Below are 24,591 nucleotides of genomic sequence, written 5' to 3'. Positions count from 1 at the left end.
GACACATCAAAGTAGAAACATGTCCTTTTATTACTCACGACGCTGAAAGTTGTTTGACTGCATAGCGTTTGCCTGAGAATCGAGGCATTAACAGTGGAGAGACCATGGCCCCGGGAACTCCCGAGTTCCGTAACACACCCTTAACTCTAAATTTACACGGATCCGTGGATGGGATATGAATCTGTGATATAACATCCCTTAGGCACTCACTGGTCCTGCGGGTTTCTGACCGTAAACCACCCGCACTTTTGTGTACAGGTGATACGATGTATCCCGCAGCTCCATTCGAATTCCTGCCAACAGACCCTCAATCTCGGCGCGTGTCCACCCTAGCACCCTTGAAAACAATGCATATGTGTAAATAGGCATAGCTTCAAGCATGTTGAGTTGATGGTACCGACCAAGCTCCTTGAGCTTGGGGTCTTTGGGCCATGGACTTTGGGGCAGCTATTCACTAATAAGCACGGGGTTTCATTCTCATCAAGAAGGGACAACATACCTTGTGGACATCTTCTTGGACATTTATGAACCCGGCCTTCTTCATCCGATCTTTCCACGATGGGGAGGATGTCATATCCTTGCCGAACATGCGCGATGATTCGTGCATGTGCTTAATGGATAGGAGGAAGTTCGTCGCGCCGAGGTGAGTTCCGTCGTCCGAATAAGTGTTGACGTCGAAGCTCGCTATTTCAAACCATCCATTGGGATTCAGGTTGTCAAATGCTTGTTTGAAGAGAAGGTCATGGTCACGGATGGAACCTTCCAATTCGCGCCCGTGGATATAGTCAAACGGTTTGCTGTATGACCATGGTTGTTCAAAGTCATCAATCTCGAAGCGGCAGTTTGGAGGCACCCTGGACATATATCAATATTATGTAAGGAGTCAATGCAATAGCAGTAACACGTACCATGATGGCTGAATAGCACTTAGATCAATTCCTATTTCAATTAGCCAACGTTTTGATCGGGCCGTAGACATATGCCGTACCAATCACCTGTGAGTCTGGGTTTGTACTATATTGCTTGTTAGGGGTATATTTGATAGGTATCTTGGGAAAAAAAAGACTTACTCTGCATACTCGATTGCCCATAAACCTGTTCCTGTCCCGAGATCTAGTACTCGCTTTGGATTTTTGACTGGTGCTTGGAGCAATTCTCCTTTGAGAAGCATCAGGTAAATGTGGTGGCTCTGTCGATCATTAAAATTTTGTCTTGTCGGAATCAGGAGAACACTTACCAGATCAAGGCGATCTTGTTCCCGTTCATCATTTGGCTGTTTGAACATTAGTCTGAGATGGAGATTAAACGTTAACAGGATCATGTACCAGAATATATTCTCCTTCGTGATATGAATGATACCTGCGACCGTTCTGTATCTGATCAGCACAGTTCGTGATCAAGTAGCGATGTAACACACTTCGTATCTGCGATTATTAGCAACCACTGAACACAGATTTCAGTCACTTTTAACATACTGATAGTCCAGCACGCTCGATGTCACACTTGTGGTGTAGCTGGCATTGTCAAGTCTACCATGGTCAGTAGGATATACACATCATGACAAGTCACTGGTCTTACGAGGCAGTGTATAGCGAGGCATCGTCAGTGTCAGACTAATGATGTCAGTTTCATAAGCAGAGGAAATGGTGCACAAAAGAGAGTTTTTCATGAAATACTAACATCAATCTCGACCGGGGTCGATCCGCGGTGTGCATCTTGCTGCATCTTCGATAGTTCCGATCTATAAGACAGAACACGAACGCGGCGAAGCACGTTGTAAACTGGCAATGGAAGGGATCAGGAAAAAGTGAAAAGGGAGTGAAAACTGCACACACACCGACTGCAGTCTTATGACCCCCCTTATGACCCCTCTGTCTTCAAGGCAGCTTTTAGCGTACCAGATTGTCGGGTCCAGCGTTACCACGTTGTATCCAACGATCATTCGCACCGTCTGTCGGATAAGTGCTCCATTACGCAAAGAAGGCTGCTGCAGGACGTACCTTTTCCTTAGTTTTTGGATTGCATATCCCGTGCAACGGGTTTCAATGGACGTTAGTTGGCTAATCCAAGTGGTTCGACAACAGTTAGCGTATTGATTTCTCGAAGGTTATTGGCCCACTTCTGTATGACGATCCGCAGAACCCAAGGGGTCTGTTTCCAACCAATCAGAGGTGCAGTATGACGGGCTGAGACCCCACAGGTGTAATTTGTGCCCAGCCACACCACCGGGGGCATTTGAGTTTGAATGACATCTACTACGGACCTCGGGAGTATGAAGTATGAACCACGAATCTACGGTGTACCAATACTTTACATATATATTATATCAGGTTAATATCTGACGTTGAGACTGCAAAGTCGAACTCCTATTAAAATCAAGTCCGTGCAGTGACCAGGGTTAGAGTGGGGCGGACAACGTCAGTGCTGGTATTCGTAAGTACACTGTACTTTTGCCCAAATCCTCGTATTCATGTCACAAAATTGTTCAATTCGTTGCTAGTCACGCATGGACGAGACTGCAGTCCCGACAACTTGGTCGTTCGCCACTAAAAAGCGGAAGTGAAGGAAAGACCCCGAGACTCATTCCCCTCACCGTAATGATAGTCACTTCGACCCAATTCTCAATATTTTCGGGACTTGAGAGATTGTGATCTGTAGTTAACTAACGCATTTATGCGGCTAGTATGTGTAAATTATTGGTTATGTGCATACCTATGCCGGTTGTACAACATCCCTGATGCATATCCCCGGTGTTCTAGAACTCGAATATTTAAATTAAGGCGTTATCACGTGTTAAATTTGTTAAATGTGTGATGATTATTTATCTTGTCAGAGACAGTGATTGCGAAAATGCCCAACGCTACCTAGACGATAAATCCAAGGCGCACTAGGAGGGACTCGCCAGTGCGATAAAAGCCTAGTCCGGTCATTACAGCCCTTGGCCAATCTACCGGCGACCATATTTGCAACAATATTTGTACAAATATACATTTTCCAAGCAATTCTCACAGGTGGCACATGGCGCACTCAGGCCCCGTATACTGTGCCTATCATGCTTAAGGACGGCGAAGCATAATCGGTAGAGGTAATCCCAAAGGGTGCTCTTATTTCACAATCCCGCATCAGCAACAAGTCTTCCCGATTTGTCGAAGGAAGAGAAGGAGGCGCTTGAGCGTGAACGTACCCATAAGTAGTCACAGCCGTGGCAGTTATACTTTCTAGCATGTATGCGTGGGCATGCAAGTGATCCATTGGCCCGGGCTAACTTCCTTTCTTTTACCTCCGGCAATGTGCTCTCTCGCTGCAGCTATCCGAGATTAACAGTAATGATATCTTGCCTTCAGCTCTTACTCTGGAAGAGATTGACCAGGTCTTCTCTGTCTCAACTCGCAAGCATACATCGTACCAGATCAAGAATGATTCGTGGCATTTCCGTGTCTGGACCCTTCGTCAGAGGCTGGAGCCTCTGCCAGAGTTCTACCAAGGCGTCGAGCGTCTTGCGGAAGTAGGCGATATGGCGTCCAAGGCAGAAAAGGAAGGAGAAAGAGTGCATATGTAATAGCTAGATAATGCAGACATAGAAGCGAGGGTAGTAAGGTGGTAGTGACTGCAGCAGGTGTTCTCGGGCGAATAGGTCCGGTTTTAATCGATTGTGGGGTGTGCTTGCTGTATTATGCAGCCTTAGCATTGTGGATCTGAAATGATTCCAGGCAATGTAATTACTATCTCTTCAGCTGACCATTGAAGAACCAAATGGATCATGTATTTTCACTTATATAGTAGACAAGAGGGGAGAATGAACGAAATAGGCTATATGCATCGAGCCCCCTATTGAGTATCGGTATTTATCACTGTTGTCAAATCACTCAAGTCTCTTGCTCAGCACGGCACCGTACCAGATCGTAGCAACCAGGCTGACCAAGTTGACCAAGCTTGAGATACCATGCACGCGGCCGAACTTCTTGTTCAGGGCCAGCATCTCCTTGGAGTGAGGCGCTGGGTCGTAGCTCCTCTTTCCATCACGGGTTTCTGCTAACGTTAGAATACTCAATTGAATTTTACCCGAAACATAATGCCAGCAGCTAACGCACCTTGATGCTTGCGCTCGCGCATAATATTGGTGGTGATGGGACGCAACACGAACATGTTCACCAGTCCGGTCACTGCCACAGTTGCCAGAGGCAAGAGGGTGTTAATTCGGTTCTCAGGTGCAGTGAGACCAGAAAGACCCAATACTTGTCCGCCGTGGGAAGCGGTCAAAGCGACCACTACAGGCAACGCAGATTGCAGTGAGAAGTAGATTGGGAAGATGGCAGTCTGCAGACTAGCGAACTGGGGCCGCGGAAGAGCACGGAAAGCAACGAAGCCTCCGACAAAAGACTTTGGATATGTTAGACAATACTTTAGGCGAGGACGATTTGATATGCGCCCGGTTCAACTATTGATCTCACCTGGTAGAACTGTGTTCCTAAAAGGGTGCCGTAGCTACCTCATTTATTAGAACATGAGCCATAATTTTCAATAATAAACAAACCTTAGAACATGGTAGGGGCGAGGATCCATGATTTCGGATATGTTATGTATGACCTTGGGAGAGTTGAGTTGGCGATAAAGGTCGAAAGTTGGAGTGAGGAAGGTTGCATTGGGAAGAAGTGGAAGTGGCCGTTATCGCTACATCCCGATTATTAGCAAACTCCTTATTTCCACTTCCAAACAGTCAAGGATGTCTTATAACGACGCACAGACCCCCAAACACCAACAAAGACGACGTGTGATGTCATGTGCCTTCGCGTTCGGGTCTAAACCGCAAGTGGAAATATCACGCGTCTGCCTGTTGTCTTGAGCCTCAAACGATTTTGACTTGCCATTTTCCCAACATCGTCATCATTCATCATGGCGGAGAAAGAGGCTACAGTTTACATTGTAGATATGGGACGGTCTATGGGCGAGCACCACCATGGCCGTCCTATGACAGATCTCGAGTGGGCCATGCAGTATGTCTGGGATAGGATCACCGCCACAGTATGTGACTTGACTTTGTTCAACGCCAGAGAACTGACAATTCCAGGTGGCTACTGGTCGCAAGACAGCCACAGTTGGTGTGGTCGGTCTCAGGACAGACGGTGAGTGGTAGCCTACCGGTCAGCACCCATTGGAAGCCTTGTCTCACGTTCGGAACAGGAACTATCAACGACTTGGAAGAAGAGAACTTCTCTAATATCTCTGTCCTATTTGGTCTTGGCCAGTATGTGTCACTCAATGAATTGATTGTTTCATGCCGAGTCACTTGGCTAAATCGTCTTTTAGGGTCCTCATGCCTGATATCCGGAAACTCCGAGAAACGATCAAACCCAGCAAGACTAACAGAGGCGATGGTATGTGACAGTTGAAGTCTTGCCAAGCTGCTCGTTCTGACTTTATACAAGCCATCTCTTCTATCGTCATTGCCATGCAGATGATCATCGAGTACACCAAGAAAAACAAATACAAACGCAAGATCGTTCTAGTGACCAATGGTACCGGTGGCATGAGCGATGATAATATCGAAGGTATCATCGAAAAGATGAAGGAAGTCAACATTGAGCTGGTTATCATGTATGTTTCTTGCCCGTGTGACTTTACATTCATGCTAATGATATCTAGTGGGGCCGATTTTGACGATGCTGAGTATGGTGTAAAGGAAGAAGACAAAGACAGCCAAAAGGTACTAACCGGCTTCAATGTCTTTCAAAAATTATGTTAACCAACTTTTCATCAGGCTGAAAACGAGACTCTTCTCCGAAGCCTGACTGAGGACTGCGAAGGTGTTTATGGAACGCTAGAGCAAGCTGTTTCGGAATTGGATATTCCCCGCATCAAAGTGACCAAGAGCATGCCATCTTTCAAAGGAAATCTTATGCTCGGCAATCCTGAGGAGTATGACACAGCAATCACTATACCTGTGGAGCGATACTTCCGAACTTATGTCGCCAAGCCGATCTCAGCAAGCTCGTTCGTGCCGCGCTCCAGTACCGAAACCGGAAGTCAAGCACCAGATAAAGTCAATATTGAAGGTGGCGCTCTCGCATCGGTACGAACATCACGGACATATGAGATCATCGACGAGTCCGCACCAGGTGGTAAGATCGACGTTGAACGCGATGACCTCGCCAAGGGGTACGAGTACGGACGTACAGCAGTTCCTATCGAACAAACCGACGAGAATGTCGCAAATCTACAAACATTTGCTGGTATGGGGCTGATCGGGTTCGTTCAAAAGGATAAGGTATGTTTCCACGCCAATCCCAAATGTTATAGCAGCTAATTCTGTCACTTAGTATGACCGGTACATGCACATGTCCAACACGAATATCATCATTCCTCAGCGTGCAAATGACAATGCGTCTCTTGCGTTGTCTTCTCTCATTCACGCACTCTACGAATTGGAATCCTATGCGGTTGCCCGATTGGTGACCAAAGAATCCAAGCCACCGATGCTCGTGTTGCTAGCTCCATCCGTGGAGGCAGATTATGAGTGTTTGATCGAAGTACAGCTTCCATTTGCAGAAGACGTGCGGTCATATCGGTTCCCACCTTTGGATAAGATCATCACTGTTTCTGGAAAGGTGGTAACTGAACACCGCAACCTCCCAAGCGCCGCTTTGAAAAATGCGATGAACGATTATGTAGACAGCATGGATTTTGTTACCACGAATGAGGAAGGGTAAGTAGGGTAGAATTCACATTATTATCGAGTCAACCAGCTAACCAAAAGCGCCAGTGAACCCACTGACGATCTACCAATTGACGAGTCATTCTCACCATTACTGCACCGCATCGAATCAGCTGTTCGATACCGTGCTGTGCATCCTAACGATCCCGTCCTTGATCCCTCAGAGCGGCTCACCGAATTCGCACACCCATCAGAAGAGATGGTTAAGAACTCCAAGTCCCATCTTGAGAAATTGATGTCTACAGCAGATGTCAAGAAAGGTAAACCCCAGACTATAATGACATCCAGAAGAAAGCCTACTCACAAACGTATTTCGTGTTATAGTTCCACCAAAGACAAAAGGCCGTAAACGGCAACGCGAAACAGAGAAACCTCTCTCAGGTTTGGACGTTGACGCTCTTCTCAGCCTCGAACCCAAGCGAACGAAGATTTCCACCGAGAACGCAATCCCAGAGTTCAAGCAAACACTTGCCCGCGCAGAAAGCATCGACGCAATCCACGACGCTGTGCAGCAAATGGCTAAAATCATTGAGATCCAGATCACACACAGTCTCGGTCACTCAAATTACGACCGTGTTATTGAGGGTCTCGGTACTATGCGCGAAGAGCTGGTGGATTATGAGGAACCAGTGGTTTACAATGACTTCGTGCGCCAGTTGAAGGGTAAGATGTTGCGGGAGGAGCTGGGTGGTGATCGGAGGGAGCTGTGGTGGTTTGTGAGGAAGGGTAAGCTTGGGCTTATTGGGAAGAGCGAGGTGGATAGCTCGGCTGTTGAGGAAGAAGAGGCTCAAGAGGTGAGGATTGATGTCTTGGTGTGGGATGGAACGAGTGCTAACGCTGCATATAGTTTCTGGCTGCGAATTGATAAGTTAATTGGGCGAATTCTGACGTCAATCTGGAAACATGAAATAGTGAGCATGCGAGGGATATGGAATATTCATACTTTTTTCCTACGCTAGGTTTACCCCCATGTAGAGTACCCCCAGGTAGAGCTTGCTGTGTGTGATATTATGGTGCGCGGTCGAAGTATGGCGGAGGAACGAAGACAAGTATTGCCTACCTCAGATGACTGAGTTCGATAATACTGACTAGTTATCTAGGTCGGGAATTACGAAAATTTATGAGAAATTGAAATGTAGAGCAAGCTCATATCTGATCGACATAGAATTGACACATACAGGAGCGAACACCGCAGACAAAACAACATGTGGCACGAAGTGAATCGGTACCTAATTGCAAGACATCTGACGATTCGCCAATCAAAAACAAAACCAAACGCCGTGCATAACATGCCCAATAACCAATATTCGCTCCAGAAAACAACAGACCGAGATTTGCAAACTCAAACATTAAAAAGCATCCAGATGCATCACGGAAAAGGGGTATGCAGAAGTATTGTCCCTATGGGACGAGAAGAATGGAAGAAAAAGCGCTCCTAGGAAACATGCAGAGCTCCTAGGGGCGAAAGAAGATGGCAAGAGATTTAGTGGATGGTCTTAATTGCCCGTGCGGGGCTGATGGTATTGCTGCCAATACGGCCACTAGGCTTGCGAACACCACGAGACTCGCTGCGTGTATTTTCCGTTGTCCGGCGAGGGCTGGAGCGAACTTTGCTGACCGAGATAGGGGCTGCGCCGGTCTTGCGGGTCACGGGAGTCTTGGGTGCTGAGTGGTCAACCCAGTTCTCCTGATCCTTGTGGTTGTCTTCTGCGAGGGTGTAGCTGGCTGTGACAGTGGCAGAGTAACTGATAGACCGGGATGTGGGTGAGGCAACAGGAGACCTAGAGGACCGCTGGGCTAATCGGCGAAGCTGAATCTCTTCTTCGCTCTCACTGCTCTCGTTGCTCTTCCTGTGGCTGCGGTGACTGCGCTGCTCGTTTTCAACAGCGATCGATCCGGAGGCAGTTCGGGAATAAGGATGGTGGCGTGAGTCCTTTCGGTGGGACTTGCGAGGCTGGCCAGGGGTCGGTGCAGGAAGATCCTGGTCTGGGTAGGCTGCAGCTTCATTGGTATCAATTTCTCCAAGGGCTGCACGTTTGGAGTGGCTATTGTTTGGTGGGGTGGAGACCACTCCGTTGCTGGTGCGCTTCTTAGTCGACACTCGCGGAGTGACCGGTGCGGACTGTGCCAACTTCTCGCGCATGCTATCCTCAAACCACCATTCACGGAAGGCACCCTGGTTGAGGTGGAGCCAGTGCTGCTGAGGTCCAACGACCATACCGGGTCGCATGAATCTCATGAAGGCAATTACTTCATTGGCGGTGAAACCATACTTGTAGATCAGGTAAGCACCAATCAAGCAACCTGTACGGCCCAAGCCTGCCTTGCAATGAACTGCGATACCCTTCTTCTTGATGGTGATCATCTCATGAGCCATCTTGATAAACCGCCTGACGAGCTGGAGAGGAGGGCACGTGCCATCCTCGAATATCATGTCAATATGAGAGATTCCCATTGCGGTGAAGTAAGAAGGGCAGTAGAGCTCCGAGTTAAGTCGTACAACAAGACCGACGTTGCGCTGGTGGAAGTGGGCAAGAACATTCTTGAACGGCATTGGAAGCTTCGAGGAAGATATTTCCGAGATTGTTGCAGGCAGTGCGTTGTACTCGGGGGTGTTGACTGGAATGGGTGCCACTGGCTGCTGCTGAGGAGATGCAAAGGCAAGGAAATCTGGCGTAACCCAGTTGAAGTCACCCATATCGACTCGCTCGAATTTCTCGTATCTATTGAACAGAATCAGCATTCGATCTTCGGCTGTGTAAAGAGTAGCTAGTACTTACTCCTCGAGATTAAAGTCTCGAAGTCCGCAAAGAGACTGCTCCTTCGCCTTCCACACTCCATACACAACATCTTGAATGTTCAAAATGAAATCTGCCTGGCTGTATCCAGCATCGCGGAAAGGCATGTAAGGAGGGTCTGCTTGTGCGATTGGTGCCAGAGCCAAATGCGGTGGCCAGGATTGAATCATGACCATATAGCATGCAACAAGGCAGGCCGCATTGGCGCGACTCCGGGCATCAGTCTTGCTATAGAAGACGACCGGGCGGTCGCTGTTGGCTGGGTCACCAAGAATCTCATGGAAAAGCACGGCAAACCGGTAGAGGTGACCAATATGGAGTGGGCCGAAATCAGCGTGAAAAGCATTGTAAAGAAGGGTATCATCAATTGTGAAGTACACGGGATAGCGGCGCTTGCTTGGAGTGGCGGGCTGGGCACGCGCCCGCTTGCTTGGGGATTTGGGTGCGTCCAGATGGAAGGGAAATGGAGTTCTGGAGCTGGGGGCAGAATCATAAGATGCAAGGTATAGACGGTCTAAATGGGTGTTTGTCTTAGCTCTCAATGCTGGGTGAAAGACCTTCAAATTGTCGAAGAACATTGTACCAACCTTGGATGTACTCGATCATCTGCCCGCCGTGGTTGAAGTCGGTAGTCATATTGGGAGTAGTTTGTTGACAGCTGGCTAGACCTGGAGTGATTGTGTAACGCTGATAAACAGCGAAGACAGATCGATAAGGTACCGTTACAGGTGATGGTGTTGTTTTCGTGCGACTCGGAGGGTAGCAAAGCCAACAGTAAGAAAATAGTCGAGGGTAAAAGTAAAACCTAAACGCTCATGATCAAACTGAGGGAGGAAGACCTATGAGTATAGAATGCTAAGGATAAGAGAAAATGAAAGCCTGGATGCAAAAAGCCTGTACAGGTGAGGGGATTAGAGGAGAAGAAATCAACACAAAGTCCGAGTTCATGATGTTTGGGGCAGCTGCCATGCCACTGTTATGTTGTGCCTTACCTGTTTAGGACTAGTGGCCGCCGTTGACGTGACAACGTTCGAATCCTCAGGCATCAACTTGTTTGCCTTCCACATTCCAACACATCACTACCACAACAAACAAACAATATAAACTACACAAATAACACAAATAATACAAACTACACAAACTACACAAATAATACAACCAACCTCAACGACCTATGTTGTATAGCTCACATCTCTCCACTCCGAATTCGCCCCCCAGTCTTCTCCTGATTGCATATTCCCATGCCGCATTACTCCATACACCTCATGAATAACACTTGTCTGTTTTTCGCAAATAATTGATCGCAGGGCTACCTTCATATTCCCAGTTTATGCCATAAGGCCAACTAGTTAGCCTTCCAATCTATGTTGGTACATGAGCTCCAGAGTAAGGCACTCCTACGCATGCTTCTTTTCATACACTCAAGGCCTGTGTTTCACCTTTGGGTCGCGATGGTCAATGTAGTTAGTATCTACCTAACCAGTCATACCATTGAGCTGGGAGGTGACGTTCAACCCGCTACGCTCTAACCCTGCCTAATGTGACCTGTCTTATATGGGATACAATTGGCACCTTTGAGCTGCGTTCTCTTAACAGAAAACTGCTCAACTTAACGGCTTGTTTTTTACTTGCTGCACGTTGAATCGTGTGTATCATGTCATGTTCAATAGTTTCTAACGGTTCAACACTCGACTGGTCAATACAGGTGATCCTGAGGTTACAGTTTGCCCTGTTGATGCCCCCTAACGATGATGCCCACTGCAGCGGTCTGTTTCTCTCACTGGAGAAATTTTGCTGAACAAAAAAAAAGTACAAAAAAAAATATATGAACGGTCTTCAGTTCTACTTCCAAACGGGGTGTGCCTCCACCTACCAAGAAACACCGAGAGGAGGGTGGCTACCACAATCTCGGCAGAGGCTGAGTTTCATGCAGAGGCAATGCAAGGACGCCTCACGACGAACTGTTTTGTTTTCCGAGTCCACTTAGTCAAAAACTCACGTTCAGTCCCCTGGGAAATCTGTGATCGACATAGGTTCGAGGTCCCGCATATAACGACCCTTGCCTGAGCCTACGGTCAATGCACTGATATACATCCCTTTCTTTTTCGAGATAGTTACGGATTGTTGTCGAGTGCTATTATTATTGTGAATGAGAAATATTCGTCTTTGTCTAAATAGACTATGCGAAATCTCCCACGCTGCAATCTTCTCTATATAAGACTATGTGAGATAACCCCAAATGTCCCGCAAAGCAGCGCAAGCTTCTACAATTCACTAGCCTGTCTTGTCCGGCCCAACCTTGCTGTAGAGTCGCTCCAATCACACCGCTTGAAACATGTCACTCACCTTAACTCCAAACCATGTGGGCTCATACATCCCTTCTTTCGCGCAATCTCCGCTGAGATTAAACTACCTGCGCGGCTTGACGGATTGCAGCCCGTTAGCACCAATCGTGGCAATTTAGCACGTTAATGGACAATAACAGCCACGGTCAAAACATCACCCCTGATAATCTCCAATGCGAGGGGCCTGTCGATGATCGAGCGAGGCACTACCAAAACAAACCAAGAGAATCGTATATAATCCTGCCTTTAGATCCAGCAATTTTTGTGATCTATTCTATACACAAGTCATTCATTCACTTCCAGTGTTCTTTTTCTTCTTCTTCAAGTCACTCTTTCTAACTCTTTGGGACCTTACTACCATCGCAACAATGAAGTTCACTGGATTCACCGTTTCACTCGCCCTTGCTGGCTTGAGCTACTCTGCCGCTATTCCCGTCCTCGGCAATGCCGAGGATACTGTTTCTGGCATTGAGGGTGCCGTTGGCGGTGTCACAGGTCCAGCTGCCAACATTGCTGCGCCTATCACCTCTACCGCTGGCGGCCTGAATGGTGCAATCAAGCGTGACGGTACTGCCGCCCTTGGTGAGACCGTTGAGACCATTCCAAGCCTTGCCAATGGTGCTGTTGGCATTGCTGGTAGTGCTGTTGGTACCGTCGAGAACACCGTTTCTGGTGTCGGTCCAGCCGGAAAACGTCAGCTTAACAACGACCTCATTGGTAGCACTCTTGGAAGCGCCGTTCCAGCCATTATTCAGCAAGCCAAAGCTGGCGGCCTGCCCGGTGCCGCCAAGCGCGATGGAACTGACGCACTTGGAGAGACCGTCGAAACTGTTCCAAATCTTGCCAACAGTGCTGTTGGCATTACTGGTAGTGCTGTTGGTACCGGTGAAAGTCTCGTCTCTGGTGCCGCTGGCACTGCCGAAAATGCAGTTTCCGGCTCGGCCGGGAAGCGTCAGCTCAACAACGACCTCATCGGTAGCACTCTTGGAAGCGCCGTTCCGGCCATTATTCAGCAAGCCAAAGCTGGCAGCCTGCCTGGTGCCAAGCGCGATGGAACTGCCGCACTTGGTGAGACCGTCGAAACTGTTCCAAGCCTTGCCAACAGTGCTGTTGGCATTGCTGGTAGTGCTGTTGGTACCGGTGAAAGTCTCGTCTCTGGTGCCGCTGGTACTGCTGAAAATGCAGTTTCCGGCTCGGCCGGGAAGCGTCAGCTCAACAACGACCTCATCGGTAGCACTCTTGGAAGCGCCGTTCCAGCCATTATTCAGCAAGCCAAAGCTGGCAGCCTGCCTGGTGCCGCCAAGCGCGACGCACCTGCCGCACTTGGTGAGACTGTCGAAGCTATTCCAAACCTTGCCAACGGCGCTGTGACAACTGCTGGTAGTGCTGTCGGTACCGCAGAGAACGCTGTTGGCCATGCTTAATCATGCGATATACTTGATGTTTCGTCTTTTCTCCCCACGTGTGGGTCATCCTTCGGGTTCTTTCATGAGTCAAGTCTTTATGTATAATACTTCTTGGGCGTTTTTGATCCTTTATGACTTCTAAACGGGCAATAAGGAACAGCCTTTCTACAAAATCATGTTTTATTCTCTGCCGCATTTGTTCTTCGGTTCTTAAAAATTGCATTATACATTACTTTGACGTGACTGCAGCCTTATCCCCAACATCCGCCAGTAGCTGTAGGTCAGTTAGACTCTTTTATTAGATAACTTCTCCTCGAACACTCCATGAAATGATCCTGACGCAGGGACCGGTCTCTCTTTGGGTGTGATCTTAATTTGCTGTGACTTGAACCTCAAATACAATGCAACTATCTCTAATGCCTTGTTCATATAGCTATCTATTTATTGACATGTCCGACGTGATAACGAGCTAGCAACCTTGCAATGGCATGATCTCAGGTAACACATGTCATTTCCCTTTGTTGGTTTTGATCATTTTTAAGTGTCTTGGGATTATTAAATTATATATATACTATATGCCTTCCGTGAGGCTATCGGGTATTCCTCAATATATATATTTTGAGACCATTTTGGTCTACCTATATTAAATCAAACAATATCAATTGCGTTAGCCTTTATAATCTAGTCTGCACATACATAACACGTATTCCATACCGAGCAATATATTGGAACAGATATATATTGCAAGCATTGAGATCCATGGCTGCCCCTGACCCTAACCTGCCCAGGTGTCTAGGTGAGCTGACAAACTATAACCTCGGGACCGGATAAAAAGACCTTATTAATGGATTATACTGAGCCTCAGGGCTAGATTGCATCGATTACAGTCAGCAATGATTTGGAATAATGTTATGCACTGCATTAGGTATATACTCCGTGTAACAAGTTATTAAGCAGTCTTATGAACCTTGGAACCAATCAAGAGATAGCATCAATCGGCTCGGACGATTTCCAATTCCGTCGGCTTGAATAGTTATCCCGTGGCTAGCCCTTGGCCAATTGGTAAGAAAGTGAATCGACCGAGGTTGATTCAGAATATCAGAAAGAATACAAGAACAGAGTCATGTTCTCTTCACAAATTTTCCCTCGATCACATTCTGCCAAGTCTCTCCGGTCAACTCTCCGGTCAACTCTCCAACCAACGACGTCATATCTATCCCCGCGAACATTCCAGAGACAGTTTCCTATTTTCGCATATCCACGTCAAATAACAACCATGTCGTCTGCTACATCTTTCTTCGATTTCGAGCCTGTTGATAGTACGTATAATCGATATAATCTGCGTGGTTATCTGCCTCTTTTCTCCCTCTCATCACATCCAGATTTAAGCTCTGAACTGAATCGCTAACCAAACCCCGCATCCGAACAGAAAAGGGCGCACCCTTCCCCCTCTCCTCGCTGAACGGCAAGGTCGTGCTAGTCGTGAACACAGCCTCGAAATGCGGCTTTACGCCCCAGTTTGAGGGTCTTGAGAAGCTCTACCAGAGCCTGAAGACCCAGTACCCCGAAGACTTCACCGTCATTGGATTCCCGTGCAACCAGTTCGGCAGCCAGGACCCTGGCTCGGACGATGATATCCAGTCTTTCTGTCAGGTCAATTACGGCGTAACCTTCCCCGTTCTTGGAAAACTGGATGTGAATGGCGAAAACGCTGCACCTGTGTGGACTTTCCTGAAAGAGCAGCAGCCTGGGCTCCTGGGCATGAAGCGCGTTAAGTGGAACTTTGAGAAGTTCCTTGTCTCCCCCGATGGCAAGGTTGTTAACCGCTGGGCTTCCCTTACCAAGCCTGAGACTCTCCAGGATACCATTGTGAATGAGATCGAGAAGGCGAAGAAGCAGGGCACTCTTGCTTCGCTGAAGAAGAGTGAGGCTGGTGCTGAGCAGGCTAAGCTGTCGTAAGGCTGTGCTCAAGAAGTTGTTTTATGAATGATTGTGGCGGTACCTTAACATGTTTTCTTGTATCTATATCCCGGTTCTTCTGCTCGTGACATAACTCCTTCTTTTCGGTTCACGATTCCGGTCTACGATGGGAATCGTACTGAGCAGTAATAGTAATTCATATCCCAGTCTTAAAACCCATTGATATCAATTTTGTAAAAGCCGCAAGATCGTTTCTTTTGTATCCGTTTCCCCTAACATGAGGCCCAACTCGGTGTGCCTGAGAGTCCCTGCTGTCGCAATTCAAGCAGAGGAACCAGCCTTGGGAACCAGATTCCGTAGCGACAGGTCATAGACCACATCCTCAACCTTCTTGACCTGTAGTGCCATCAAATTAGAAATTTAAAACTGCGAAATAGATATTGTAATGGATCACAACTTACGCTGTACTTGATACCGTCGCTGCGCTTGCGCAGGATATCGTTCTTCAAGTTCAAGAGCTGGAATCCAGCGAACACTTCCTTGACGAAGTTGCCAATCTGCATGGGGCGGGTGTAATCACCCAGGGTGACCGAGTTGACAGCCAAGCGAGCCTGGGAACAAATTAGCTGCGGCTAGATATAAAAGCCCTGAGATCTCGGGAAACGAACCAATTCCTCAACCATGGCAATCACTGCCAGTAGGTACTCCTCAATCGTCAGGTGGAAGGCGTCCTGCTCCTTTAGGTTGACAGGAACTAATGAAAGAAGTGATAGTTAGTATTGTACATCAATGTATGCATACAGCACCCGGAGTCCTCATCATAGATGGAGATAAGTAAAACGTACTATCTAGGAACTTGCCCACATCCTCGATGGTCATGAAGGATGTTGAGTTGGGTCCCTTGTGCTCTTGCAGTCCTCCCAGCCATGCGCAAAGCTCAACAGAGGCGACCTAGTGGATTGGATCAGCAGAAGTCTTTGGGCATTGCATTTCAGAAAACAAACCAGGTTTTGCAGCTCACGGCTCCATACTCCGTTATACTTGTAGAAGGGATGCTGGTCTGCTACGGCCTTCAGGCGAGCAACCTCTTCCTTCTGGGCAAGGATTTCTTTAGTAACATCGTCAAGCACGGGCTTCACTGTTGCAGAAGTCAGCGAGATGATTCATGATGAATAGAACGAGCGGTATGAAATATTGACTGGGGGAAAAGTGTCGGCGTTTAAATGTTATATAGTGAAGAAAAGAGAGGGAAAAGAGGAGTTATCAAGAAGCGAGTCCAAAGTGGAATGGGAGTATACTCCAATCCTCTCATCATCAAAGCACCCAATATAGATAATAGATACTTACACTGATCAGCTGGCGTGGAGTGAGCTCGCGACAGGATAGCCTGTGTGGAACGTCCTGTATCACTCAACATCAGTTTTCATGTTCGACCTGCGACTTGAACCTAGGAGTGTCGTCCCTGGCAGGGCGGACACCTCGGAAGTCCTGGTCGGAGTCGTGAATTGCAGAGCATACCTCTTCTGGCAAGTGCGTGGACAATTTCATGTAGCTCCTATGCAAAATAGTTAGCTATCTGGCGGTGTTCCTGGCTCAAGGGTCTTGATGCAGGTGTAGGCTTGGCGCGCGAAGAATTCACCAAGCTCCGGACGCGTTGGTATGACTTACATCACGGACGGTGCTCTCCTCGTCGATCTTCGTCTGGAGATTCTCAAAAATGCGTTGGTCAATCATTTTGTTGCTTGGTTGTGGTTGTAGATAGGTATTTGAGAGAATTAAAGGCAGATCTGCGAGGTGTGGTGTTGGAAATGCGTTACGTCAAAATTCATGTTAAAAAAATAGCATAGCTTGCGCAACGCGCCACAATTATTTGTTTCAATTAAAAGTTATATGATGAGTTTGATATCGCTTCGTGAAATATATTTTACTTCCTCAAAGGTGAGATTTCCTTCAGATGAAGGTCATAAGAGGCACTCAACACATGATGTACGATGCTAGCCTACAGCTACTATTCACGGGACGATTGATAAAGCTTTAAATCGTTCTCAGCTGCTTATCAAGAAATTTAGACCTCAAAAGCTGAGGCCTGTGTGTGAATTGTTTCAACCCCCCGTTAAAAAACGCATTGCGAAAGCGACTCCTCCGCGGAAACAAAAAAACGCCAGAACCATGACCATATTTGCAGGTTTAATGTTGCCAGATCATGTCTAGTGATCGTCGTAAATGTCGTAAGGAAGCGATACACAGACTGGCCGGTGCCAGGGTGATCACGCGGCGAGGGAGGCAATGTTTAGTATCGGTATCGGGTCGAGTAATCTGCAAAAGGTGACTGTTAGCGAATGGTATTTCTATTACAAGATGTAGATCGGATGTACCTTTGGGGCTGACCACCAGACCACGGCCCTTCTTGGCGCCTTTGTATATGGTCTCGATGATGTCGATCAACTCCTGCTTGTCTTCCAGCACCCAGTTCAACTTGTTGTTGTTTCCCGTGCCGAAATCGCACATCATATGCTTGTTGCGGTAGAAGAACATGATCGTCATGCGGTCGTAAAGCTCGTACATCTGGTTGAAGTCTGGGACCTGGTCAAGGTCGCATAGATAGATGACGGCGAAGTCTTGGGGAACGCCTGTTAGCTGCTGTTCGGTGTGCTTTGGGGGGTATATTGGCCACTCACTCTTTACCCGCTCAGCAATCTTGTAGAGGAGCTCATCTTGGCGGATACCTGGAAGAATGGGTTAGTCTGGGAGCTGGCCATGGATGAGAGTGGCACTCACAGTCGGGATCGTGGTCTCGCCCGAATCGGATCACCACCAGGCGTTCGTCTTCAGAGCAGATAGCCTGGTCCACATGCCAGGCTGTTTGCAAGTGAGGGAGGACGATCGAACCCATTATGACAGTTGGTTTTCTGTTGACAGATTGGAGTATGCGGAATGGGAAAAAAAGGGAGGCTTATCGATTGCGATCGAAGCTGTTGCGTCATGTGACCACTTTGGCTGTTTTGAACGATGAGAATGTTTTCTAGTCCATGGTGGTAGAATATGTATTGTCTAGACTGCTTGGTCTAACTATTTCCCAGTGTATCATGTTAGAAATATCACAGTGTCATTCCAAAACGGGTCAAGTTGTGGATGACCTCATGTATCCAAGCGCCTCCCCAGGTCATCTATGATCTACGACATACATGACAACTAGGAGATCCGTAACTAACTAACTAGTGATAACGCCTATTCTAAACTGCTTGGTCTATTTTCCAGTCTGTCATGTTGAAAACGTTGATATATAGTTGCGGATGGCGTGCTATCCGAGTGTCTCATCTCGGTATCCGACCAAGTACTGTAGGATGCGATCTACGATGATATGCAAGTAGGACACCCGAGTGCTACTACCAAACAAGGCCTAAGGATACGCGACGTTCGTTTAAATACAGAATTAATTTACACACATAGAATTGTTGCAAGATCAGGTGATCTCCCTGCTCCTAGTCATTAGTCCCCACTAACACATCGCAACAATACAAGAGTTTCCAGTTTACCTTACTGCCCTCTCTGAGGAAGAATACTATTTGAGACTTCTTCTCCAAGCGCCCGGACGAGCCGAACAATTGATGAAAAAGGGGGTTCGCGTCGATCGGGGGTAGTGTGAGCCCAATGACACTGTGCAACAAGGCATGCGCAAGCACAGGGGCCAAGTCGCGGGATCCAAAAATAGGAATAATCAAAGTGTTTCCTGGACGGAAACTTTCAGAGATTAAACTGAAAAGAACAGATACTACACTTGATCTAAGCCAATAGGCAAAGAGAGCTGAAGAAGAAAAAAAAGAAGAGGAAGTTCTGGGGGCAGAGGCAATACTTATACCCAGACCAGAGTGGGCCCCCTCTGCTCGAGCGATTAAGCGAGCCAATTAGGATTAAGGCAAACATCTCTCTCTCTCACACGATTAAGCGAGCCAATTAGATGTAAGGCAAACACCGGATTTTGCGCTCGCACAATTAAGCGATTAAGCGAGCCAATTGGACGTAAGGCAAATACCGCTTTGCTCCGCAATAAATATATATATACCTATTCTGGCCATCTCACCTCCATACCTACCTAGGGAGCGATGACTCATCAAGCAAGTGACTCAGCAAGCTTCCCAGCCCGTTTGCCCTACCCTATATCCCAATTGGGCCTAGCGCAACACACCTCTGGACCGTGAATTTTTGATAACCAAATCGGCTCCACCAGGAAGTTGTCTTGATCACTCTCTCGTCGGCGCAGGATATTCACCTCTTTGCGACCTTTCCCAATTCCCAAAAATCCATCTCCCCCAATCCATTAACAATGGCTCCCGCTGCTGTACGTTGAAGTCCAAATCGCTTTGCTGTTCCCCCCACCGGAGTCTCTGCCGGCTCGTCTTCGACAGAACTGTGAAACTTGATATTGAAAAATCTATCGAGTCTCCTGTGTCGTCGAAGATGAATCTGCGAGATTACCACCGGGGCTCGACATTATGGAGCAGTAGGCTAATTCGATTCCATGTGGTATAGGCTCGTGGTCGCAAGGCCCAGAAGGTTACCCAGAAGTTCGTTATCAACGCTTCGCAGCCCGCTAGCGACAAGATCTTCGATGTCGCTGCCTTCGAGAAGTTCCTCCACGACCGCATCAAGGTCGAGGGCCGTGTCGGTAACCTCGGTGAGAACGTTGTCATCTCCCAGTCCGGTGATGGCAAGATCGAGGTTGTTGCCCACATCCCCTTCTCCGGCCGCTACCTGAAGTACCTGTGAGTTTTTATCTATTCCCCGGGTTGATCTCCCGATGTGTTTGGAGCGCGGTTTTGCTGACCATTGTTTCTTTCTGCAATTCAGCACCAAGAAGTACCTCAAGAAGCAGCAGCTCCGTGACTGGCTCCGCGTCGTCTCCACCTCCAAGGGTGTCTACGAGCTCCGCTTCTACAACGTCGTCAACGACGAGGCTGAGGAGGATGAGGAATAAGCGTGTCGCTCCTGACATGGCTTGTTTCTTTGCCCCGGTGATCGATCGGTTCTAGTCTGTGTGTCGCGCTTGGGTCTATGGATTGAGAGCGAGAGCCATGGGGGGATAAGATTGGTCTATGAGGCCACGAATAAAACTAAAAAAGTTTATACCCTCATTTTCTTACTTGAACGATGCGTAATCATAATGTAGTTGTCCTCGTCAAGTGTACATGCATGGGTATCTCACACAAGGTAAAATAGAAATAACGCGAAATGAATTGTATTGGGGATATAGCATATCCACGATCACCTCTTAGACTTTGTCTTCTGGACCGTAGTCCATGAAGATGTGATTGTTGATACTTGGCCAGCAGGAGGGACCAACCTGCCATCCTCGATTTTCTGTCCCTTCTTCTTCAGCTCCTTCCATTTCTCGCCCACTTTCACTCTAACAAGATCACCCGTAGCAATTGAATCCTCCTTTGAGTCGTGCCCGTTGTCCCCGACTTGGATATCGCGGCCAAGGTGCCTTTGAACAAGAGCTTTGAGACTTATGCGAATGGGGAGACCTTTGGGGTGGGGGTACAACAGAACGGTGTCAATGATCGTAGGGTGAATTATACGGCAAGCGTTGAGGTCGTTGTCGATTGCATGGCCGATAAGAGGTGTCTCAGGCTGGAGGAGCTTCAACAGTAAGTCACGCGCCTCCGCGGGTGACTGAACAAGTTGCAAGGGTGTATTGGTTGTCTTTTTCTCGTCTGCTGACGGTGTATTTATGCTGGTCACTGGAGTGCCATATGGGTTGGCAGAAGCATAGTGTTGTGGCGTGACACCGGAAAAGCGTGTGTTGAGATCTAATACCTCGCCCATAGGCCGGACCAGCACATCGAGGAGGTCACAGCCTTTAGGCCAGCTGACCGCAGTGAGACGAATTAGTTCGAGACCTAATGTCGTGTAGCCCATCTCGCAGTCAATAGAGACCGGCTCCAGAGGTCCTTTGCCTGGCTGGGATGGGGTTGTCTTGAATTGGAGGATGGACGCAAGTCGCTTGGTCTCCGAGACCTTGAACACATGTGTCTTGGCTTTCGTGCAGCCGGTAGACGTCCCTAGTGCTTCGCTGCAGCAAGGAAAGTATGGCTGGGAGGGACCGGTGACATGGTCTGTTTTCTTGCGCTGAGGGTAAACGGGCCGTCCTGGATGATAGTCACAGTGGCCACCGCTGGCGAGGGCACCATCCTCGCGACGACCTGGAAATACCTGGAATCGTTGACCGCATCTGTCACACTTCTCCCAGCCTTTGGACTCATCAACGCCCCTCTTGGCGGTTTGTACGTCTGCATCTGTGGGCTGCTTTGTGACATATCCGTGTTCTTCGAGGCCAGTCACAGGTGTGACTAGCTGGGATATAACTGCGATTTCTTCTGCGGAGGTAAGCCCTGTGTTGATAGGCTTGGGAATCGCCCGCGGCTTTTGGACAGGATTAATGTTATAATATCGCGCATTCAGATGGGACATCACCTCCTTGGCCCATTCGTCAGTGCCCATTTTTGTAACTCTCACGATTCGAAGTCTGACAATATTGCCGTAAATGCTTGGATTGTCCCTCGCGAATTTCTCTTCCTCGTCCAGCGCCATTGTGATGAGTTCGTCGGGAGTTAGGACAAAACATCTATTGGAGGTATTCTTGTCCTTTCGTAGCTTTTCATTGAGAGAAGTCATGGCGGAGTGCAGCTTCTGGAGAATGGTAGTCCGACTGCCATGAGTTGCTGGTGCATGAGGAATCATGCGAGGATTCAAAGTTTCCTTTGGGGCTTTGCGAGGAGGAAGTTGGGATGAAGATCCAGCCGGTGCATTGTTAGTGCGCTTCGCAGGCTCGCTCCCCGAAGGCTCTGGTGAGCCACGGCTTGAGGTAGGTTGGGAGCTTTCTTGAGCGCTAGAGGTTTTTTGTATATTTTGACTTCGCTTGGGCAGGACTGATTCCGGTGAGTCTCGTCCCATTTCGAGCGATGATTCTTTCAAGCTGTGAGATAGAATAGGGGATCCCAACGACTGTGCGTTTTCCACTTTGGCCCGCTTGGAAGGAGGACCATCGTCACCTGACAATGTAATCCTCGAACGCCGCACCTCAGCTGGGGCCGGCTTATTATCATGAGAGAATATGCATTTCAAAAGAGTGCAACCGTTGCCTTGCGGGCATGGAATTGCCCCAAAGAGCCCGAGCGATGTGAACATGATGACTGAGGTGACAGGTTAAGATGTGAATATCTAGGTGTCGAATGCAAGAGCTAGTCAAGGCCAATCACAATTTAAAAGTACATAACGAATATGTATAGTTACTGCCGCCCATCGACCGTGTTGTGTTTGTTTTGCGCACTGAATAGACCGGAAGGAGTATTGCAGGTAACACTATCGCATCATTTAGCACTTGCTTGTGATGAAGACTATTAGGGGCGAGCAAAACTGCCTTATACCAAACAAACCAACTGGAGCTCAAGGTAGAAAGCAGATTTGAAGGGATTAACAGATCAGATTGACATCACTAGAGGACAACGTTGGAGCTGTTCGGCGAAAGTGATAAGTCAAGGATGCAAAGAAGACAAACATATGGTGCCTGATATCACAGGCATCGAACTCTGGCATCCATCTGTTCACCTGCTGTCGCTTTATTTTCTGTTTATTTTTGAAGTTTTGCTTGATGCGAGAGATACCATCTTGATCATAATCATAACTACGATCTAGATGATCTCTCTCCTACAATAAAAATATATATACATACAGACATACAGGGCCAGGTTGAATTTCGGGAATTCGCCCGACATGTCCGGTCGAGATCCCTTATCGCCGATAGCTCCAGGCTGACCAGGCTGACGCAGATGCGTGGCCTTCGGGTTAACAGACATCCGAATTGTTAAGCACTAAGCTCCTTTCCTTTCTTTCACTTGGAATCAGTTCTATTCTCAAATATGGAACCAACAAGCGAAACAATGCCAGATACCTCCAAAGCTGAGCACCTCTGTGTCTTGGTTCACGGGTACGCTGCTTTTCCCTTCTGAATGACTGAATGACGCATCGATGAGCCCGCTAATGCGACAGATCTTTCCAATAGACTTTGGGGAAACCCTTCGCACCTGGATTATGTCGCATCCGCTCTAAGAGACAGATATGGCAGCGACAGCCTCTACATCCTCTGCTCGAAAGCGAATAGCGGCAACTATACCTACGACGGAATTGAGTTGTGCGGAGAACGAATAATGCACGAGGTCGAGGAGACACTTGAATCGCTCGCTGAGAAGGGACAAAAGATCACAAAAATCAGTGTGATTGGATACTCGCTTGGTGGCCTGATCGCGCGCTATGCGATTGGCTTGCTTAATGCACGGGGTTGGCTGGATAAGCTGGAACCCATGAACTTCACGACCTTTGCCACGCCACATGTTGGTGTGAGAGCTCCACTGAAAGGGTACAGGAATAAGATCTTCAATGTTCTAGGTCCGAAGACGATCTCGGCATCTGGCCGCCAAATGTGGCTAGTCGATTCTTTCCGAGATACTGGGCGGCCGCTTCTCGGTGTTTTGGCTGATCCCGAGAGCATCTTTATGACTGGACTGAAAAAGTTCCAGCAGCGAAGTGTTTATGCGAATATTGTCAATGACCGCTCGGTTCTCTACTACACATCTGGCCTTTCTAAAGTGGACCCATTCCGGGATCTGGAAGACGTGAATATCAACTACGTTCAGGGTTATGAAGATGTCATTATCGACCCCGACCTTCACGTGCTTCCTCCGGTGCAGAGAGGACCTGAAACTGCAGCAGGGCGGTTTTGGAAGAAATTGAAATCGGTAACCCATTCGATACCTCTGTCACTCCTGATCATTGTCCTCGCGCCTCTGGCTTCTGTGCTTTTTTTGATAAATGCCGGCATCCAAACGTGTCGCAGCTCAAAGCGCATCCGTATGCATGAGGTTGGCGAAAACGGCGAGCGCTTCGGAAGATACAGAGTACCGGTTTTGATCCAAGACGTTCAGCATGTTGTGGAGCAGGCCTTTGAGAACGTCACTGCTATACAAGAACCAGCTTATCTATCCAACAGCGATACTGAAGCGTCTGACGTGGCGCCCGAGAAGTCCATTATATCATCTCTCTCGAAGTCTGCGCGAAACGATGCCGACGGTGGATCTGCATCAGCTAGACGTTTATCAACGACGGAGGGTTCGACACATTATCCTAAGCTTGCATTGACCCACGAACAATTTGGCATAATCGATTCCCTCAACGCTGTGGGAATTCGGAAATATCCTGTCCACATACAGAAGCACCACCACAGCCACGCAGTTATCATTGTCCGGGCTGAGAAGGACGGGTTCCGAGAGGGCAAGATTGTGATGAAGCATTGGTTGGACAATGAGTTCGCATTATGATCTTATGATCAAACATTAAGGCATTTCTTGAGCGTT

At 48.0% G+C, this 24,591-nt stretch overlaps 12 protein-coding genes across 12 annotated transcripts; 6 read left to right on the top strand and 6 right to left on the bottom strand.

The window, feature by feature from the left end:
* Positions 1–198: 198 nt before the first annotated feature.
* Positions 199–1,725, bottom strand: N7516_004375 (class I SAM-dependent methyltransferase; the record flags this gene model as incomplete). The annotated part of the gene is made up of 11 exons (XM_057217095.1): positions 199–447; positions 500–854; positions 909–939; positions 989–1,014; positions 1,071–1,189; positions 1,238–1,273; positions 1,326–1,370; positions 1,418–1,424; positions 1,476–1,529; positions 1,579–1,613; positions 1,681–1,725. 11 exons carry the CDS (start codon positions 1,723–1,725, stop codon positions 199–201), a joined length of 1,002 nt encoding a protein of 333 aa, XP_057078978.1.
* A 1,498-nt stretch (positions 1,726–3,223) lies between these two features.
* N7516_004374 (uncharacterized protein) lies at positions 3,224–3,559 on the top strand (the record flags this gene model as incomplete). Its single annotated transcript, XM_057217094.1, has 2 exons — positions 3,224–3,243; positions 3,325–3,559. The coding sequence occupies 2 exons, from the start codon at positions 3,224–3,226 to the stop codon at positions 3,557–3,559; spliced, it is 255 nt and encodes an 84-aa protein (XP_057078977.1).
* A 303-nt stretch (positions 3,560–3,862) lies between these two features.
* On the bottom strand, positions 3,863–4,563 carry N7516_004373 (DUF4149 domain-containing protein; the record flags this gene model as incomplete). The annotated part of the gene is made up of 4 exons (XM_057217093.1): positions 3,863–4,029; positions 4,092–4,380; positions 4,452–4,485; positions 4,535–4,563. The coding sequence occupies 4 exons, from the start codon at positions 4,561–4,563 to the stop codon at positions 3,863–3,865; spliced, it is 519 nt and encodes a 172-aa protein (XP_057078976.1).
* A 330-nt stretch (positions 4,564–4,893) lies between these two features.
* On the top strand, positions 4,894–7,577 carry N7516_004372 (ATP-dependent DNA helicase 2 subunit KU80; the record flags this gene model as incomplete). Its single annotated transcript, XM_057217092.1, has 11 exons — positions 4,894–5,022; positions 5,069–5,123; positions 5,182–5,245; positions 5,308–5,375; positions 5,427–5,595; positions 5,644–5,704; positions 5,759–6,265; positions 6,318–6,703; positions 6,761–6,972; positions 7,037–7,506; positions 7,560–7,577. The coding sequence occupies 11 exons, from the start codon at positions 4,894–4,896 to the stop codon at positions 7,575–7,577; spliced, it is 2,139 nt and encodes a 712-aa protein (XP_057078975.1).
* A 618-nt stretch (positions 7,578–8,195) lies between these two features.
* On the bottom strand, positions 8,196–10,146 carry cdcA (phosphoprotein phosphatase CDC14; the record flags this gene model as incomplete). Its single annotated transcript, XM_057217091.1, has 3 exons — positions 8,196–9,435; positions 9,493–10,024; positions 10,098–10,146. The coding sequence occupies 3 exons, from the start codon at positions 10,144–10,146 to the stop codon at positions 8,196–8,198; spliced, it is 1,821 nt and encodes a 606-aa protein (XP_057078974.1).
* A 2,077-nt stretch (positions 10,147–12,223) lies between these two features.
* Positions 12,224–13,279, top strand: N7516_004370 (uncharacterized protein; the record flags this gene model as incomplete). The annotated part of the gene is made up of 1 exon (XM_057217090.1): positions 12,224–13,279. The coding sequence occupies one exon, from the start codon at positions 12,224–12,226 to the stop codon at positions 13,277–13,279; it is 1,056 nt and encodes a 351-aa protein (XP_057078973.1).
* A 1,105-nt stretch (positions 13,280–14,384) lies between these two features.
* N7516_004369 (glutathione peroxidase) lies at positions 14,385–15,220 on the top strand (the record flags this gene model as incomplete). The annotated part of the gene is made up of 2 exons (XM_057217089.1): positions 14,385–14,580; positions 14,691–15,220. The coding sequence occupies 2 exons, from the start codon at positions 14,385–14,387 to the stop codon at positions 15,218–15,220; spliced, it is 726 nt and encodes a 241-aa protein (XP_057078972.1).
* A 282-nt stretch (positions 15,221–15,502) lies between these two features.
* Positions 15,503–16,973, bottom strand: N7516_004368 (translin; the record flags this gene model as incomplete). Its single annotated transcript, XM_057217088.1, has 8 exons — positions 16,850–16,973; positions 16,700–16,736; positions 16,529–16,582; positions 16,186–16,319; positions 16,027–16,132; positions 15,850–15,935; positions 15,643–15,792; positions 15,503–15,577 (listed from the first exon to the last, which is right to left on the bottom strand). The coding sequence occupies exons 1-8, from the start codon at positions 16,913–16,915 to the stop codon at positions 15,503–15,505; spliced, it is 708 nt and encodes a 235-aa protein (XP_057078971.1). The 5' UTR covers positions 16,916–16,973.
* A 498-nt stretch (positions 16,974–17,471) lies between these two features.
* Positions 17,472–18,074, bottom strand: N7516_004367 (DIM1 family thioredoxin-like protein; the record flags this gene model as incomplete). The annotated part of the gene is made up of 4 exons (XM_057217087.1): positions 17,472–17,497; positions 17,557–17,799; positions 17,860–17,907; positions 17,960–18,074. 4 exons carry the CDS (start codon positions 18,072–18,074, stop codon positions 17,472–17,474), a joined length of 432 nt encoding a protein of 143 aa, XP_057078970.1.
* Positions 18,075–19,505: 1,431 nt separating this feature from the next.
* On the top strand, positions 19,506–20,156 carry N7516_004366 (60S ribosomal protein eL22; the record flags this gene model as incomplete). The annotated part of the gene is made up of 3 exons (XM_057217086.1): positions 19,506–19,520; positions 19,712–19,944; positions 20,030–20,156. 3 exons carry the CDS (start codon positions 19,506–19,508, stop codon positions 20,154–20,156), a joined length of 375 nt encoding a protein of 124 aa, XP_057078969.1.
* Positions 20,157–20,443: 287 nt separating this feature from the next.
* rex3 (putative RNA exonuclease Rex3) lies at positions 20,444–22,369 on the bottom strand (the record flags this gene model as incomplete). Its single annotated transcript, XM_057217085.1, has 1 exon — positions 20,444–22,369. The coding sequence occupies one exon, from the start codon at positions 22,367–22,369 to the stop codon at positions 20,444–20,446; it is 1,926 nt and encodes a 641-aa protein (XP_057078968.1).
* A 731-nt stretch (positions 22,370–23,100) lies between these two features.
* N7516_004364 (lipase ROG1 family protein) lies at positions 23,101–24,555 on the top strand (the record flags this gene model as incomplete). Its single annotated transcript, XM_057217084.1, has 2 exons — positions 23,101–23,168; positions 23,244–24,555. The coding sequence occupies 2 exons, from the start codon at positions 23,101–23,103 to the stop codon at positions 24,553–24,555; spliced, it is 1,380 nt and encodes a 459-aa protein (XP_057078967.1).
* Between the last annotated feature and the right edge of the window lie 36 nt (positions 24,556–24,591).

The sequence above is a fragment of the Penicillium verrucosum genome, assembly GCF_028828655.1.
Source record: "Penicillium verrucosum strain IBT 35672 chromosome Unknown utg000001l_segment0_segment0, whole genome shotgun sequence".
Taxonomy (NCBI): domain Eukaryota; kingdom Fungi; phylum Ascomycota; class Eurotiomycetes; order Eurotiales; family Aspergillaceae; genus Penicillium; species Penicillium verrucosum.
Note: the sequence above shows the minus strand (reverse complement) of the source record. Positions and strands in the feature narration are given on the sequence as shown.